Source organism: Carettochelys insculpta, chromosome 20 (genome assembly GCF_033958435.1).
Source record: "Carettochelys insculpta isolate YL-2023 chromosome 20, ASM3395843v1, whole genome shotgun sequence".
NCBI lineage: Eukaryota > Metazoa > Chordata > Testudines > Carettochelyidae > Carettochelys > Carettochelys insculpta.
The window spans coordinates 18238795-18258064 of NC_134156.1; the positions used below are offsets into that span (position 1 = coordinate 18238795).

Sequence of the window (19270 nt, forward strand, 5' to 3'; positions counted from 1 at the left end):
AACAATTTTCTAACTGCTTATTGGACATTAACCAGCTGTAAACTGTAAGCATTGACTAATTCTCCAGATTGTCAGCATGCTCATAAAGAGAAGTTACTCACTGTAGTAACGATGGTTCTTCGAGATGTGTCCCCGTGGGTGCTCCATGATAGGTGTCAGGCTCGCCCTGGCGCCGCAGATCGGATCTTTCCAGCAGTTTCTGCTGGACCGCACATGCGCTGGCGCGCGCTGCTCCTTTACACACTCCCAGCCACGTGCGCGATCCGGTCCCTGCCAGTTCCTTGACCAACCGCCTCAGATGCTCCTGAAAAACACTAAGCAAAGATCCGAAGCGGGGAGGATGGGCGGGTGGTGGAGCACCCACAGGGACACATCTCGAAGAACCATCGTTACTATGGTGAGTAACTTCTCTTTCTTCCTCGAGTGTCCCCGTGGGTGCTCCATGATAGGTGACTACCCAGCAGTAACCCAAGAAAGGAGGTGGGTAATCGGGTTATGTGCAACTTGCCCCCGAAAGGACCGCTGTCGAGAGACGGGTATGCTCTTGGAATACCCTGTGTAGGGCATAATGCTTGGCGAAGGTGTCATAGGATGACCATGTCGCCGCTCTGCAGATGTCTTTTAGTGCAATGCCCTTGAAAAAGGCTGTTGATGCCGCCACCGCCCTGGTGGAGTGAGCCCTAGGCGGGCCCAGTAAAGGAGTCTTTCTAAGCTCGTAGCTCATTTTTATACAGGATACGATGTGCTTCGAGATTCTCTGCGAAGAGAGACCTTCTCCTTTTGATCTGGGAGCGAGAGAGACTAGGAGTCTATCCGTTTTTTGGAAGGACTTAGTCCTGTCTATGTAAAAAGCCAGAGCCCTCCTCACGTCCAGGAGGTGTAGGCACGCCTCTTTGTTGGAGTTATGAGGTTTTGGATAAAACGAGGGTAAGACTATAGGTTCGTTAATATGAAACTCTGAAGAAACTTTTGGAACAAAGGCTGGATGCAGCCGTAAGGTTACCACCTCCTTCGAAAATACAGTGCAGGATGGCGTTGCCATAACTGCCGCGAGCTCGCTCACCCTGCAAGCTGACGTGATTGCAAGAAGGAAGGTCGTCTTTATCGTAAGGAGACGGAGGGAAACCGTGGCTAAGGGTTCAAACGGTGGTCCCGTTAGCACGTTAAGCACCAGGTCCAAGCTCCACGAAGGTGGAAGCAGTTTCCGAGGGGGGTACAGGTTTACTAGCCCCTTCAGGAACCTGTATTTAGCCTTAGATGGAGTTTACCACCCGCTTTGGGCTGCATTCCCAAGCAACCCGACTCCAAGACCACCTGGTCCCAGTGCGCTGGGGGCCGCTACCGGCCTCACACCGTCCACGGGCCAGCCGGCGCGCTCCGGCCCTCACCTTCATTGCGCCGTGGGCTTTCGTTCGAGCCTCTGACTCGCGCACATGTTAGACTTCAGGAACCTGGTAACCATGGGATGGGTGAACACCGTGGGCTCTTCCTCTTCGTGTCAGAAAGCCGATATAGCGGCAAGGTGGACCTTCAACGAGGATAGGGAGAGTCCACCTCTCTTGAGGTCCAGTAAGTATTCTAATATTACAGGTATAGGCACGGCAAGGGGAGCTAATTGCTTGGTAGAACACCATGCAGTGAATCGAGTCCATTTCTGTTTGTAAGTCTTCCTGGTGGAAGTCCTTCTGCTACTTTCTAGGACTTGTTGCACTCCCTCCGTACATGTGCTCTCTAGGGAGCTGAGCCATGGATTAACCATGCTTGCAGTCGCAGGCCTCGGGGGTGTGGGTGCACTATAGACCCCTGAGCTTGTGAGAGCAGGTCCGGCGCCACCGGAAGGGGCATCGGTGGGCGGTCCGACATGCGCAGGAGTAAGGGGAACCATTGCTGTCGATCCCAAGTTGGGACTACTAGGATCATGCGGGCTCTCTCTCTCCTGGCTTTCTGCAAGACCTGGTGGACAAGCACTGTGGGAGGAAATGTGTAGAGCCGGGGACCCTTCCACGAGATCGCGAATGCGTCCCCCAGGGACCCCTGTCCCAGTCCTGCCCTGGAGCAGTATCGTGGGCACTTCTTGTTGCGATAAGTGGCAAACAGGTCTATCTGGGGAAACCCCCATGCATGAAAAATCGGTCGTAGCAGATCGGAACGGATCTGCCACTTGTGTGAGTGCGAAGTGCCTGCTCAACTGGTCTGCCTGCACGTTGTGAACACCTGGTAAATACGAGGCTTCAAAGTTATATTGTTGGCGATGCACCAGTTCCACAGGCGGACTGCTTCCGCACATAAGGCACGGGACCGAGCTCCTCCTTGTCAATTTATATAAAACATGGTGGAGGTATTATCTGTATTGATCCCGACTACTTTGCCTTGTATATGGTCTCGAAAGTGTTTGCAGGCGTTGAACACTGCTCTGAGCTCCAGTATATTTATGTGCAGCAACTGTTCCGTAGGGGACCACAGTCCTTGCGTCACCTTTTCGCCCAAGTGTGCTCCCCATCCTATGTGGGAGGCGTCGGTGGTGAGAAAGATAGATATTTGTGGTTGATGAAAGGGTACCCCTGTTAGCATGTTCTTGGGGTTTACCCACCATTGCAGGGATCTGCGCACCTCTGTCGTGGGCGACACCACCCTGTGGACGGTGTGTGCTGCCGGTTTGTAGACGCTCGCCAGCCAGTGCTGCATGCTGCGCATATGCAATCTGGTGTTCTGTACTACGAACATTGCTGCTGCCATATGGCCTAGCAGCTGTAAGCACGTTAGAACCGGCACCGTGGGGCTGAAGGTGATGACTTGTACAAGGGAACCAATGGCACGAAAGTGGGCATCTGGTAGATAAACCCTTGCTGTGATGGAGTTTATGCGTGCCCCTATGAACTCTATGTCCTGTGTGGGGTTGATCTTTGACTTTGCCAGGTTGATGATCAGGCCCAGCAAAGAGAACGTGCCTGCTGTAACTCGTATCATGAGTAGTACCTCGTCTTTCAAGGCCCCTTTCAGCAGGCAGTCGTCCAGATATGGGAATATGAACACCCCCTGTCTGTGCAGGTAGGCTGATACCACTGCCAGGGTCTTGGTAAATACTCTGGGGGCTGAGGAGAGGCCGAACGGCAGAACCTTGTATTGGAAATGTTCTTTGCCGACCATAAACCGTAGAAAACGTCTGTGAGCCGGGTGGATTGTTATGTGGAAATACGCGTCTTGTAAGTCGAGGGCTGCGAACCAATCTCCATCGTCTACTGCCATAAATATAGAGGCGACTGTGATCATCCGAAAGCGTTGTTTGCGCAAGTACCGACTGAGGCCTCGAAGATCTAGGATGGGCCTCCAACCTCCTGTTTTCTTCTCTGTAAGGAAGTATCTTGAATAGAACCCTTTCCCTTGGAGTTGCTCCGGCACTCTTTCCACTGCCCTATAAGCATAAGATGGTCCACCTCCTGCTTGAGTTTCGCTTCGTGGGACGCGTCCTTTAGATGGGGCCTGGGTGGAGGTTGTGGCGGTGGGAGTGACTGGAAGGGGATCACGTAACCCGTGGCTATGACCTCCAGTACCCATTTGTCTGTGGTGATCTTTTGCCACTGGGCGTAGAATGGTCGGAGGCGACGATGGAACATTAGCTTTGGATGACATTGCGCGATGGTGGCGATAGTGCAGCCCTCGATCTGTCCGTCAAACTTGTTGCCTTTGGCCTTGCCCCGAGGAGGCACGGCTCTGTTGGGAATGTTGCCTGGGAGTTCTGTACTGTTGGTGCTGTTGATGCCGCCCTTGCTCGTAGCCCCTTTGGTAGTGAGCACGCTGGGGTTGATACGGGTATCGTCTTTGTTGAGGGTAATACTTTTTCTCCCTGTATGGAGGGGTATAAATCCCCAAGGTTCTGAGAGTAGCCCTTGAATCCTTACTGGAATGAAGGACCGAATCAGTTGATTCAGCAAACAACTTCTGTGTGTCAAAGGGGAGATCAACGATCTTCGCCTGTAGGACCCTCGGGATACCCAATGTCTGAAGCCAGGATTCCCTGCGCATGACCACTGCCGTAGCTGTTGAGCATGCCGCCGTATCTGCTACGTCGAGGGCGATCTGAACTCCTGTCCTCGAGGCTGCGTAGCCTTCCTGCACGATGGCCTTCAGTACCGGCTTCTTATCCTCTGGAAGCGAGTCCATGAGGGAAGTCAGCCTGGAGTAATTGTCAAAGTTATGGTTCGCTAAATGTGCTGCATAATTTGCCACTCTCAACAGTAGGGTAGAGGAGGAGTAGAACTTTCTGCTGAATAACTCTAACTTCTTGGCATCTTTGTCCGTTCCCCCAGTCTTGTACTGAGAAGTTTTCGACCTCTGTTGAGACGATTCCACCACCAGAGAATTTGGTTGTGGGTGACTGAACAGGAACTCCATGCCCTTCGCCGGGACAAAGTATTTCTTATCCGCTCTCTTGTTTATAGGCGGAGCGGACGCAGGGGTCTGCCATATCGTGGTAGCGGACTCCATAATTGCTTCGTCGAGCGGAATAGCTATTTTGGAAGAGGCCGGAGGTCTCAGGTTTTTGAGGAGCTTATGGTGCTTCTCCTGCACCTCTGCTGTTTGGATGCCTTGCGTAAAGGCCACCCTTTTAAACAGCTCTTGAAACTGTTTGAGATCGTCCGGGGGGTGGACGTCCCCTGGTGCCATAGCCTCGTCAGGGGAGGATAGAGAGGAACCACTAGGTTAAGCCTCTCTGGATCCCTCTGGGTCCTGTTGATGGTGATACATCTTCTCGCTGGAGGCTTGCGAGGGGAAATCTCGGGGTTCCAGAATTGACTCCCCCTGAGATACTGGCGTTTCCGTCCCTGTCCGCGATTGCCCTTGGGGATAGTGAACCGTCTGAGGGGACCTGTCCCTGGGGGTATGCCTATGGTGTCTATGCCCCGCATGATAGGGGCGACCATGGCAACACGGGCACGGTTCCTGGGAGGGAGACCTGGACCACTCTCGAGGCACATACCCCCTGCGTCTGGGGGAGCAAGATCGCCTAGCTGATTGAGACAATGGTGAGACTGATTTGTGACAGTACTCCAGGGGGTCAAATCCCAGAAAAGGCGAGGGTGGCCCGAGCCATGGTGAGGCTGGCTGGAGGAACGGGGAGGGAGGCTCAGGGTAGACTCGGGGAGACCCCTGCCTCCTTGTTGGAGTTCGCAGCATAAAGGGAGGGCTTAGGGAAAGCAGCCCTGCAGCCCTGTCTGGAGAAGGGCTGCGGTGCCGGGTTTTCTCTGCTGCCTTTCCCCTCCCCTATGGGGCTGACTCCGCCCCTTTCCGCGCCGGGGATCTCGGCCCCGCTGTCGGTGCTGCACGGGTAGTCTCCCCCGGCGCCTGCAGGCCGCGTGCCTGTGAGCTCTGCACCGTCAGCGCCCCGGGGGTCTGTGCCGCTAGCTGCGGTGCCACCGGTTCCGGCGCTTGCCTGGCCGCCGCTCTGCACGCGGTGCGGGCCGGCTGTTTGATTATCGGAGGCTCAGCCTCTGCCACGTGCGCTTCTGCGCCACCGCCACTCGTCTGTGATTGCGGCTGGGGGCTATGTGCTGCACCCGTCCCGCTCGCTGTGGCTGCCGGCAGGGATCGGGCTGGCAAGATTTTCCTCCGTTTCTGCACTGACGGGGTAAGGGAAGCCGCCTTTCTTTTATGGCCCCCTGCGGGTCCCTCTTGTTGGGGCCGCTCTGGCACGTCTGGCTGGAGGGCCTTGTCAAAGAGCAGCATTTTTAGCCGCATTTCTCTGTCCTTCCTTGCTCTAGCTGTGAGCTTTGCACAGAAGGGGCATGTTTGGGTGACGTGAGATTCCCCCAGGCACCTAATACACTGACTGTTCCCATCGGAGGCCAGCATAGCTTCGCGGCATGACACACACTTCTTGAATCCTGAAGAGGACGTTGCAGTGAGTCTCTGAGTTGTTAATAGGGTACTTAGCACCTTTCTGTGCGTGTTCCCCTCTCGGACCCAGCCTCCCGCGGCAGGAGGCCTAATGGCCTTACGTCCCCGTACCTCCGCTGCTCCTCTTATTACTAAGGCTTTTATATACTTTTTTTTTTTTTTTTTTGCACTAAGAAAAATAACAAGCTAACTTAAAGACTGAAAGACTGAAAAGAAATTCTAAAAACACTTAAAACATTAAATACGCTGACTCTGGCCGCAGCCTGAGCGGATTCCGTCTGCAGCCGATGGCGGTTAAGAAGGAACTGGCGGGGACCGGATCGCGCATGTGGCTGGGAGCGCGCAAGGGAGCGGCGCGCGCCGGCGCATGCGTGGTCCGGCAGAAACTGCTGGAAAGATCTGATCTGCGGCGCCGGGGCGAGCCAGACACCTATCGTGGAGCACCCACGGGGATACTCGAGGAAGAATAGAATGTTACTGTGTAAATTGTTCACCTTTTTGGAGATATTTAACAGAGGCGGAAACATCCCAGTTTTGCAGACCAATCAGAAGGACAGATCTAACCCTCAAGGTGTTTCCCCATGTCATGCATGTCTCTAAATCAGGCCAACTAGTGGCGGCTCTTGCCTTCGACTGATATCCGACCTTCTCCACATCCTCAGTAATCAGTAACCTTTCAATAACCTGTCTGCCTGAGACACTTAGTCACAAGTGTATTTTGACACTTAAACACAATCCATTTCTATTGTTGTTATTATTACTGTAGTACCCAAATGTCCAAATTGGGAATAACTGCTGTATAAACACAGAAAAAATGGTCCTTTTATAGGTTAACAGTTGAAAGGATTTATAGCCAAAATTCAGCATGAATAAAAAATACGTGCACCAACAGACTCTCATGGTCTAGACAGAAGCAATAAAGAGCGCTATTTTTCAATTCCAAATGATGTAACTCTGTCCTTTCCAAGTACTAAAGCAAGCTTAAAGACAGCTACAGTGTTCTTCAGCACCCAGCCAAAGACAGTGGACAGGCATCAACAACACATTCTGAAGGTAACAATATAGGTAGAAAAAAGATATTTAGAAATAAATCTTTATTTTCTTAATTACCATTTGATTAGTGCGTAGGTGACAGGTTTCCCCAAAAGTAAACAACATGAAGTATGAAGTGATTTACTAGAATACTAAGTTCTTAGCTAAAGTTTGAACTTCTTACAAACCCTTGTACAGACTGAATCTCTCTCTTCTGGCACCCTTGGGACCTGACCAGCGCAGGATGAGAGAATCTGTCAGACATTATCAACACTTCCACTGCTTACTGGGTTTTGAAATGACAGTTGGGGTAAATTACAGTTAAATAACAGTACAGAACAGGAATGGTGGCTGTAAACAAACTTATGGGACCATGGGAAACTTGGCCACACCCACAATAAGTGGCTGTCCAGCTAACCAAAATCATGCTGGATGAGTAAGTCGCTGGATGAGAGTGCGCAGGATTAGAGTGGTTCAACTAGTATTTATGAAATCAAGATACCAGCATGGGAATTTTACATGTTGGGTCTATAAAAAGAACTGCTTACCTGTCCTTGAGTTAGCTGTGTGAGTTGGGCCATAGTAAGTTTCACTTGTCCTTGCTGGGGACGAGTGGGCTGTGGTGCTGTGGTTTGTGGCTGTATATTCTGTGGAGGTGTTCCTGAAGTAGTAGTTATCTTTTGTCCGGGACTTGAAGAAGTTGTGCTAGCACTAGTCACTGCAGTTGAGACAGGCTGACCTCTAATTATCTGAGTCACCACCTGTTGAGTCTGACCTGTTAAAAACCCAGATCTGTTATGTTAAAAATACATCTCCAACACTTTTCATTATAGCACACAAAACTTCTAAGCCTCAGCTACATAAGTTAAGCAAGCATTCCTGTTTGCCACTGAATATCTATTAGTCACTTCTCTACCTGACTAACCAAGAAAAATATGAATCTGATTTCAAGTAGTATAAACATTTTGCAATCTACCTACAAGATACGTTAAATACCTAGATTTCCTCTAATTACACATAGGCTGTGTATCTACACTACAAAAATAACTTCCAAGTTGCTTACTCCTAAGTATAACTTCGCAGTAGGGCACTACTCCATTCCCAGGAATGGAGTAAGGACTTCAAAGTTGGGCTCCCTACTTCTAAGTTAACTTCGAAGCTTGGGGGGGGAAAAAAAAAAAAAAAAGTGTGTAGATTCTCTGCTGGCTACTTTGATGTAGTGCTTAACTTTGAAGTTAACTTCGAAGTTAATTCCTAGTGTAGACACACCCATGGTGTTCTCACAATACTATGAATTCCTACCTTTCTATAAATAGATTAATAATTTTATATTTTAATTATTCATTAAATGGTTTATACAAGTTTTTTATTAATCTTGGAAACTCTGTTCTTTGAACGAAAGGCTGGGTCTACACTTGCCTCAGAAGACCAAATGCTTAGGTTCGATCTTCCAGGGTAGTGTTTCATGAATGTGCAAAATGGCACATTCCAGGGTCAATGCTGACCCCGGAACTCCTTGCGAGCAGCAAGAATTAAATGAATGCTGATGGGAAGAGTGCTACGTTTGCCATTCTGCAGTGGAGACAGGGACAAATATTGAGAGATGCAAAATTGATTTTGGTATGCAACTGCTCTACCAAAAATTGTGTAGCAGCCATAGATATTCTAGGTAAGTGTAGACCCACCCAAAGAGTTACGCTTCAGTAGACTCTCATTCAGAAAGCTTGCTTAAACACCTCACTGACATACAATAATTGTGGTGATAGGGTGAATGATACATAAAATGTTTATGGAGAAACAAACCATGATTTTTCATACACTGCAAGTTTAACGTTAAAATGAACCTACTGGATGGAAGAATACCTTGCTGCACTACTACAGGTGTTCGAATAATGGCCTTTCCTAATGTTGATGGCTGAAGTGGTGTCCGTATCACGGTCATACCTGGGCGAAGTGGTGTCCCTGGCATTACCTAGAGACAGCAAAAGGAGAACATGTAAAACTTTTCAAAAAGGGCATACCCTGATCAAACCTAAATTCTTCACAAACAGTGAGAAATAAAGGGATGAAAGCAGCTCATATATTTCTTTGTTGCACGCTTGAAAATTCTGCTAAAACTGACTTGGGCAAAATTTTGTCCTGTTTATTCTCCTGACATTTTTTTTTACCTAGGTTATCAGGTCCTATATTGTAGAGACCAGCGAAAAGCTAAGGAGGACAATATGGAAGTGGATGTTTGATGGGTTTAAAAAAAAAATTACACACACACATGCATGGGTTTCTCTTCCCACGCTGATCAAATGCGAATACCAGCCTAGGAAGTGGGGCATTGAATACAGGAATTATATTAATAAAGGCTACAGGGATCAGTATGATTATCTAATTTGACTTCAGCATAACACAGGCCAGAGAACCACACTCAGTACCACTTGCATCATGCTCATAACTTTGGTTTGAGATATGGCATATTCTTCAGATGTCCAGTCTTGATTTAAACACTGGACTAAAGGAGAACCCACCACATCTTTAGGTAAGTTTTCTAATAGTTTATTTTCCTTTGTGTTAAATTTTCCCATTACTATTTGTATTGCTAAAGTTCTTATCCATTTTAGCCATGGATCAAGACTCCACTGTACTAGGCTAAGCACTGTACTTTATTTCTAGTCTGAATCAAAATTCACATAAAATTCAACCTTTGAAAACGTTAGCTGCTCAATAATTCTAAAAAACAAATCTTGTTTTGATATTCTAAGCATCTATTAGATTTTTTTTGTACATCTGCCTGTGCACTATAGCGCATAAGCAGTTTAGTTGCTATGATATAACTCTGCAGGCCTTTAAAGCCAGGTCTACACTAGACCTTAAAGTCAACTGTAGATATTCAATTCCACCTTTGGCAGCTGTGTAGCTGGAATCGACTTATCTGCAATTGACTCACCTGCCTGTCCTCAATAACGGAGGTTGATGGGAGAAACTCTCTCATGGACCTCTCTTATTCCTCACAAGATTGCGAAGTACAGGGGTTGACTGTCAACCCCAGATAGTTCAATGCCACATGTCCCCACTAGGCACACTAAATGGAACCCCAGAAGAACCCTGACTGGGTTGATCTTCCAAACAGTGAAGACATATCCTAAGATTATCTTAAAAACAAGACAGATTTACTGGAGACAACAACATATTAATCTCTGTGGATTAAAAATATACGTAGGATCCTGCTCCTGTGTTTGCTCATATGCCCCCTCCCAAAGGATTGTCAATATAATTGATAAGCTCGAAAAAACATCTTACTTGTGAAGTACTTGTTGTACCTAGTGTCCCTGTGGTATTTGGCCTAATAGTTACAGTTGCTGTTCTTGGCTGGAATGAAGTAAATGTCTGTTGATTTGCACCTGTAGTTGATGGAATGATACCCAACACTTTTTGCTGAACTTGAACAACACCTAAAAAAAAAAAGAGTTAACTCATGAATGCAAAAACTGTAAAGGTAATAAATCATAGGAATGCAACACTGACATTCATTGCTCACACTAAGTTTTTATGATACTTCTGTTAAGTCTCTTGGCAGATACTTCACATTCTCTAGAGAAATAGCATTACCTTTTCTGTTGCTTGTAAGATTCCCTCCACAGTGTCAGTCCACAAGCACATATTTTTTTAAGGATTTGGACAAAGAACGGTATTTTAGAGTTGTGAATCTCTTTACTGGTCTTTATGGCGAAGCACTTGCCCACACGTAGTGCCATAGACAAGTGCTCACTATTTACACACATTTAAATAAGTCCAGCTTGTGCCTCCCTGCTTCCAATGACCTATTTAAAACAACTGAAATTTGTGGAGCTGGAGAGCATAGATAAATGCTTTTCACCTAAAAAAGAATCATCAAAAGCTAGCAGTTTCCATGATTTTATTATATATTAAAGTGGAGGCAGAGGAATGAGTAGTGAAGAAGCGATATGCCATCCGCAAGCTCACAAATCATCATGTCTTTTCTGATCAAAAGGAAGCAAAAAGGTTTACACACTACTGTCTTGATCAATAAAATGAATGACACCAGCTTCAAAGGGAAAACTATTTATAACAGTTAGCTCTTGCATCTGGTTTGCAATAGTTTTTCAAAAAAAAAAAAAAAAACCCTTTTGCTGACATCTTACTCTGAAAAAGAGAACTAGTGAGCAGGCTGTCAAAAGCAGTCAGAGCTTCTGACAATAGGACTTAAGAGTGCAAGGCCCATGGTCACTAGTAAGAGGAGGTTGAAATTTAAGATGCAAACCTACATTTTTTGCGTGAAAACAATCATTGTTTTGTAAGGAGCAAGAAAAAGCTGTAGAGACTTATTCTGGTATATTTTAAGTCACATTTTATTTCACTGTGAAAATAATGGCAATGCATTCTGAATTTTAAAAAAAGTGAGAAAATACCCATTTTCCCCCTACCTCCTTGGGTTGATGGCACATTGACGGCAACAATCTTGCTATTTGCTGGAAGTGGCAACTTTGTTATCACTTTCCCTGCCATCGTTACCGGACTGCCTGCAATCTGGAAGGTCTGACCTGTGCTGGCAATGGTTGTTGCTGATGTAGTAGCTGTGCTAGTAGCTATTGAAATAAGAAAGTGAACTTTTGAACTTACTTGCTAGTAGTAAATATGACTATTTCTTAATTATAAAAAAGTAAAACTGGAAGGTTACTATACACCCACTTTTGAATGTGTCATTGCATTGTATGTCTCATATCATCTAAAGGTTTGCTGAAACAGCAAATTTATGCCCAGAACACATTCACCATAAATGATAATAGATAAAACTTGCACAGATCAGAATCAACCTCACCTGAGTGTCCAAGAAAAATATTGGCCTAAGGAGGCGACACTGATCTTTAGATAAAAGCAATTGTTCCCCAGCCCCCTCCCAAACTGATAACAAAAGTTAACCACGAAAGATCACAAATTAAATCCTAATATCACTATATTCCAGAGAAAAAGATAGTGTGCTACAGAAGCTACAACTAACAAGTTTTTTTGTGATGCCCAAGCCATTTACCTGCTGAGGACTGGCCTTGTTTAACCCAAGTAGCAAACGTCTGGTGGAAGTTCTTGTTCTGCTGGAATGTTACAGTAGCTGGAGAGCCCACTTTAGTAGTAAGCACTACTTTGGTTCCAGTAGGTACTGGGCCTGCTAATGGGCCTACCACAACCTTCTGTGGAGTGGAGGCAGTGGTTGAAGTACTGCTTGCTGTAGTGACTGTAGAGGCTGTTGTAGGTAACTGCTTCTGTTGTTCTAGTCGTTTCTATAGAAGTTAGCAGAAAAAAAAATCAATAAATGAACAGTTAAAATCTGTGGGTTCTGGAAGAAATGAAAATATTTTTACCATTGAAATATAAGGTATGAAAACAGGCTCTCGAAAATCTAAATCCTTTAAGCAGACTATAGTACAGATTGCTATCAAACTATCATAATTAAAATGCACATGAAATATTTTAATTTCAACAAAATACTTTCCCAATTACAGATGTATAAATTCCAGTGTGATACAGGCACAAAATATTACATATATTTCATCTTTTGAATGCTCTATATAATCAATCCAGTGTATTTATTCACTATCCTCAGACTAGTAGGCAATAAGAAAGCTCTAAAGGTAGATTTTTTTTTTTAGTATGATAAGTTAGTTTGAAGATATATGCCCGTATTTTGGGTTTCAGTACGTGCCCATGAGTTTCATCAGTTTCAGTGATGGATGCAAACCTATATTACATATAGCTCAATTTTTAATTATTCTTGGCTTTTGGAATTTACTGTGGGCTGCAACTTTATCTTGCTAAAGGTAGCAAAATATCAGAACGTGAGGGTATCACTACTTCTACTTTATCTCACTTATCAAAAGAGTATCATTAAAGTTTTTCTTCTAACTGTAAGCCAAACTCCAGCCTACTCAAAACCATATTCAGCAATCCCTTACACACAGGTTTAAATGCTTTACTGTCATAAGCAATGGTGCTTTTTTACTTGAGAGATGGCTATCTGCAAGCAATTCAATAATGCCAACTGTAATTTGCATGTTTTCTACATATTTCCAGATCTTTCATGATGAACAGGGCCCTTTATCAATTTGACTCTTGACTACAAGAGTGGGAAAAGTGGATAAAACTGCTTATGTACCAACATTACTTCTTTTTCATTATTTACAAGTGAATAAAAATACCAATGATTTAAGATATAAAGGCTACGTCTACACGTGAAGCCTACTTCGAAGTAGCTTATTTCGATGTAGCGATGTCTACACGTACTCCAGGGCTGGCAACGTCGATGTTCAACTTCAACGTTGCGCAGCACCACATCGAAATAGGCGTAGCGAGGGAACGTCTACACGCCAAAGTAGCACACATCGAAATAAGGGTGCCAGGCACAGCTGCAGACAGGGTCACAGGGCGGACTCAACAGCAAGCCGCTCCCTTAAAGGGCCCCTCCCAGACACAGTTGCACTAAACAACACAAGATCCACAGAGCCGACAACTGGTTGCAGACCCTGTGCATGCAGCATGGATCCCCAGCTGCGGCAGCAGCAGCCAGAAGCCCTGGGCTAAGGGCTGCTGCACACGATGACCACAGAGCCCCGCAGGGGCTGGAGAGAGAGCGTCTCTCAACCCCTCAGCTGATGGCCGCCATGGTGGACCCCGCAATTTCGATGTTGTGGGACGCGCAACAACTACACGGTCCCTACTTCGACGTTGAACGTCGAAGTAGGGCGCTATTCCTATCCCCTCATGGGGTTAGCGGCTTCGACGTCTTGCCGCCTAACATCGAAGTTAACTTCGAAATAGCGCCCAACATGTGTAGCTGTGACGGGCGCTATTTCGAAGTTGGCACCGCTATTTTGAAGTAGTGTGCACGTGTAGACGCGGCTAAAATGACAAACATTAGAAAATAAAGTGATGGAGACTTGTAAATTAACTTATGGTTGACATTTTATTTTATGCTTAGATAATTCTCAAATATTATTTGTGGTATCAATCACCACCAATAAGAAACATATTGTCTGTAGAGAAGACAAAACAAACGGGAAAAATTAAACCATTCTGGAAAAATTGTACATTTTTTCATTGCAATGTATTCAGGGTGCAACATCAACCTGTGATTAGGCACCAGGTATTATTAATTAGCAGGTTAAAACACAAATCTCCCCTTCTGTGTTTGTACCTAGACGAACTCTTATTCAGAAAAATTAGAAGTTTTGTGCTAATTTTAGCACGAAAACTAAACTGGACCGTTCCACAGTCAACTGTGATTTGAAGCTGCTTTCCATCAGATGGCGAAATGATTCTGATCTCACCTGAAGGCTGCTCTTCCACACTTGCCTTTTTAACTAACCCTAAACTGGACAAACAAGACTGAGACATAATTACAAAAATCCTTGTTACAGCCCACTACTTCAAAATAATGAATGTATAATAAGTATAATGTATAATAATGTATAATCAGTGACAAAGTTTAATATCTCAGTGGGCTCTTTCCAGAATGTTGAGTTTGTCTCTATATTGCAAAAGTTACAATTATATCGCGAAAGTTACAATTATATTTAAAAACAGCATTATATAATCATATTTTATTTCCTTTGTTTGGATGTATGCAGACTAACAATATGAGCTTTTTGACAGGTGGGACTACTAATGGCTCCCCCACCTGCTGGGCAGCCAATCGTTGCTGTTTTAGTTGAACCTCCATTTGGGCCTTGAATTCCTCAGCCTTCTTCTGTTCACTAACCTTAGCCTGCTGCTCAACTGCCTGTGCCTTTTCTTTCTCCACCCTGCCAAAGACAAGCAACCAAAGAGAAAATTACTACTATACACACACACAAAAAAAAAAAAGTATTTCATTTTATCCAATTAACTGATTTTATGAAAATCAGTCCAGCCTCTTAGACTACCTCCTTAAATATTCTAAAGCAAATGAATGCAATGCCTTTCAAATGAATGGAATGCCTGTTAGTCAAAACTGTGATCTATAACTATTTTTCAGAGACAGAAAACACCACCTTTTGCATAACACCAACAGCTCAAAACAACAGCAATTTGCTGGGTAAGCATTATAAAGATCTAGTTGTAAGTCTTCCTGTAAATGTGAAGCACTATGGATATTCCTGTCATGAATGTGTATTTTGAGAAGTAAAGGATGACTAATGTTTGTTTTAAGGAATGCATTTCCTTCATTCAAATTGTAGAATGATTTAAAACATTTCTACTTTTAATAAGTAAGCTGCATGTCTGAAGGACTCATGGTGCACTAAAATCATCCGTTGGCACACAACAATGTTTATGTCATAAAGCTGCCAAATAGCAGTTTGCTTAGATACAACAAATGAGATTAAAACAAAATTAGGGGTCAGGCTTACAGGTCTGCCACAATTAAATTAGTTTTTGCTATCACTAGTAACTTGCTCTTTCAACTTTGTTTGCCCCCGCCCCCTTTTTTAATTACAGAATGGACAAAGACAACATAAAAACCTCAATTTATTTTGGGTATCACCCATAGCTCGTACAATCTGACTGGATCACTTATTTAACAATGTGAATACAAAAACCTAAAATTCTTCATTTAATTTGTGTCATCTTACCTTTCAGCAAATGCCCTGATCTCCCACAATTCCAATTCCTCCTCTGCTACCCAACTTTCAATGATAACAGGGCCTGTTTGCTTGGGTGTTTCTGGCCTCTTTGGCCTCAGTGCACTTGATCGAAGGCCCTTCCTCTGAGGTGTAGGAGTTTCTTTAAAGAAAAGTCAAATACTCATTAAAATAAATCAGGAAATAAAATTAAGATTCAAATTTAAGGTTATTTTGATATTTTTCACAAAAATTCTACAGTTTTTGCAAATGGGGATTATTCAGAGTAGTATTTTCAGAAAACTCCTGATGAATTAACTGGGAGCTTTGTTAGGCCAAAATTTAATATGTTCGAAAATTCGACTCTAACTGTTAACAAACAAATCTGAGTATCATTATACTCCATGAACCCATAATAAACTAAATAAACCCGCAAGCTATTGTTAACAGGAAGGTAGAAGCTGGAACTGTTTTTAGGAGGGCTATTAGATTTTATGAAATGTGTGGAAAAATTTAGCCATGTCTACAAGTTTAAAACTCTGTAGGGGTTGGTTCATTTTAATTTATTTTGTGTGAACACATGTCTACTGAAAATTCTGAGATAGTACTTACACATACATACACACACACATTTATATGTATATATAGGCCTACATGAATCTACAATATCACATGGTATATTAGATGTGGAGTTGACAACTTTTTCTGAGCTGATAATTTTCTTTTAGCATTGTAAGGACAGGACATCCCGCTTACAGAGAAGATTTACTGAACATCACTCCATTCATTTTTGCTAATCTTGTTTTAGAAACAGGAAGACCTTTGGCTTTAAAATAATAAATTTAAGAGACCGACTGGATTTGTCCAATACAACTGAATGGGGAACACATACTTACCTCAATTTGTGCAATACCACCCATTCCTGAGATAGTCTGGGTTACCATGAACGTCTGGTTAAACATATTTATTAAATTCATGATGAAGTTTGAAAAACTATAAACAAGCATACCTTTTGGAGCCTCTGGTACACCAATAGGGCAAATGATTTTTCTTATACAGTACTCTGAACGAATTCCGTAAGGACCAACATCTCTTCGCTTGATTATTTCAGTTGTCGTAATTTCAGTTTCAGATGTTTCTATAGTGATTTAATCCCAATATGATTTATTAATTATGTTAAAGAATGAAAAACAATAAATTTGTGAAAAGTAAAGACAAGAAGTAGTGGGGAAATAACTTTATAAAATCCATTGAGTTTCAGAGGTTCAGATTTTCAAACTTGGATTTTTGCTTGTACATGCATAAAGGCGTGAGTACACACAACTCCTGACTAATGCACATGGAAGTAAGGCATGCACAAAAGCATGCAGGCCACTTTGAAAATATGGGCCACAGTGCGGAAACTGAAGAATGCCACAATTAAAAATGGTATAAATAACCAGAAAACAAAACAAAATAAAAAACACCAGAGAAACATTTTAGGAGACAGCCCATTTGCAGAAGCACAGGCAGTGTAATATCAAAACTGACTGCCTACTTCACACATTGCCCAATTTTGATGATGTCAGAGGACTGTATAAACGCCACCCTTCTGTAAAACAACACTATTACCAGGAAGGTGGTGTAAAATCTTGTCATTACAGACAGACATCAATGGATTCAGGATTTCACCCAAAGTGAAGGAAATTGTTCTTAATATCTGGAACTAACAGTTTAAAAGCAACTCTGTACTTTATTTCTAGTTAGATTTTTGCAAAATCTAAGAGAGAAAAGTAAGCTCTGTAGACTGAATGGATTCATTTATTTCTCTAAAATGCTCAAAGTAAGTAAAATAGTAATAAGCAGAAACCATGTAATGTTAATTTTGTAGGATTTTAAGCAACTGAAATTCATGTAGTATATTGAACTTTTCTAAATAGAATCTCAATGCCGATATCCTGAATTGGCAATTCAAACTGTTTGTTTATTTAAAAAAAAGTGAAAGGTTATAAAAAAAAAAGCGCTTTGTGACTTTGTCCTCACCCACAACTATTTCACATTTGAGGACAAATTATACCTTCAAATCAGTGGTACTGCTACAGGCACCCACATAGCCCCACAGTATGCCAATATTTTTATGGCTGACCTGGAACAACACTTTCTCAGTTCTTATCCCCTAGTGCCCCTCCTCTACCTGCGCTACCTTGATGACATCTTCAACATCTGGACCCACAGGAAGGAGGCTCTTGAAGAGTTCCACTGTGATTTCAACAGTTTCCACCCCACCATCAACCTTAGCCTGGACCAGTCCACACAAGAGATCCACTTCCTGGATACTATTCCTCTTCAACACATCATCAGTGATCAGCAACCCATCCAGGACAATAATCCTTCACTCTCACAGACCTTGGGAGGCAGGCCAGTCCTCAACTATAGACAGCCTGCCAACCTTAAACAAATTCTCACCAGTAATTATATATCACAACACAGTAACTCTAAACCTGGAACCAATCCCTGCAAACCTTGTTGTCAACTCTGCTCACATATCTACACTAGTGACATCATCACAGGACCTAACATCATCCATACCATCAGAGGCTCCTTTACCTGCACATCTACTAATATGCCATCATGTGCCAGCAATGCCCCACTACAATTTACATTGGCCAAACCAGACAGCCTCTGCATAAAAGAATAAATGGACATAAGTCAGACATCAGGAATGGTAATGTACAGAAACCTGTGGGAAAGCACTTCAATCTCCCCGGACACTCAGTAACAGATTTAAAAGTAGCAGTCCTAAAACAAAGACATTTCAAAAATCAAACGGAGAGAGAAATCTGTGAGCTGCAATTCATTTGCAAATTTGACTCCATCAACGCAGGATTAAACAGAGACTGCAAGTGGTTTGTCCCTTACAAAAGCAGCTTCTCTGTCCTGGGTGTTACTATCTCCCCATTAGACCCTGAACATGGGCCCACATCCCCCTGTCTGATTTGACTTGTTTTTTCCTCTTTTGATACATACTGATCACAGGCCACTTCCACCTTGCTGAACAGACCTTGTCAGCTTTGGCCCTCCCTTTTACTGGAACCCCACTCTTTAAATACTCCTCTGGAAACATGCCCCCCCTCCCCCCACACTCATGCATCTGATGAAGCGGGTCTTGGCCCACGAAAGCTTATGCTCCAAAATATCTGTTAGTCTATAAGGTGCAACAGGACTTCTTGTTATTACCTGTACGGGTAGTTCCTCCGCCAGGTGGAGGTTTTGCAGCCATATCATCCCACCTTAAACATGCCCAGAGTAACCGCAACATAAGGCTAACCCCAGCCAAAGATTTCACTGTTTGAAGTCGGTATCTGAAACAAGCCACCAAGGAAAAAAAAAGTTACATTTTAATCTGATTACAGTAGATAATGACGAACCCACCCACAGACGTCAAGGGTTTTCATTACACCTCTTCACTGTTTAAACAACATGAATGCTTCCAATTTATTCAGCTTCTTGAAACTCTTAGGAATTTATACTAACCGTATGCAACTGGGGCAACCAAAAGAAATTAATGGGTCACCAAAAGAAATCAACAGGTAGCAGGTTTAAAACTAACAAAAGGAGTTTTCTTTTTCCCCACACAGCGTACAGTCAATCTAACTCTTTGGCAGAGGAACTTGTGAAGACCAGGACTTTAGCACTGTTCAAAAAAGAACTAGCTGAATTTATGGACGTTAGGTTCATCAATACTTATTAGCCAGGATGGGTAG

General features: G+C 43.8%; 1 protein-coding gene across 12 annotated transcripts in view; it reads right to left on the reverse strand.

Annotated features, from left to right (window-relative positions):
* BPTF (bromodomain PHD finger transcription factor) overlaps positions 1-19270 on the reverse strand; it is a 117237-nt gene that overhangs the window by 22184 nt on the left and 75783 nt on the right. For 6 of the 12 annotated variants that reach the window (XM_075014342.1, XM_075014336.1, XM_075014339.1 and 3 more), the window contains 9 exons: positions 18744-18868; positions 16537-16665; positions 15540-15690; positions 14609-14732; positions 11969-12215; positions 11364-11525; positions 10219-10370; positions 8776-8899; positions 7476-7702 (listed from right to left, as the gene is read on the reverse strand). In XM_075014342.1, the coding sequence (XP_074870443.1) occupies positions 7476-7702; positions 8776-8899; positions 10219-10370; positions 11364-11525; positions 11969-12215; positions 14609-14732; positions 15540-15690; positions 16537-16665; positions 18744-18868 (1441 nt within the window). The remainder of the gene's footprint in view (positions 1-7475; positions 7703-8775; positions 8900-10218; positions 10371-11363; positions 11526-11968; positions 12216-14608; positions 14733-15539; positions 15691-16536; positions 16666-18743; positions 18869-19270) is intronic. The other 6 variants (XM_075014345.1, XM_075014338.1, XM_075014344.1 and 3 more) reach the window with 3 other exon arrangements.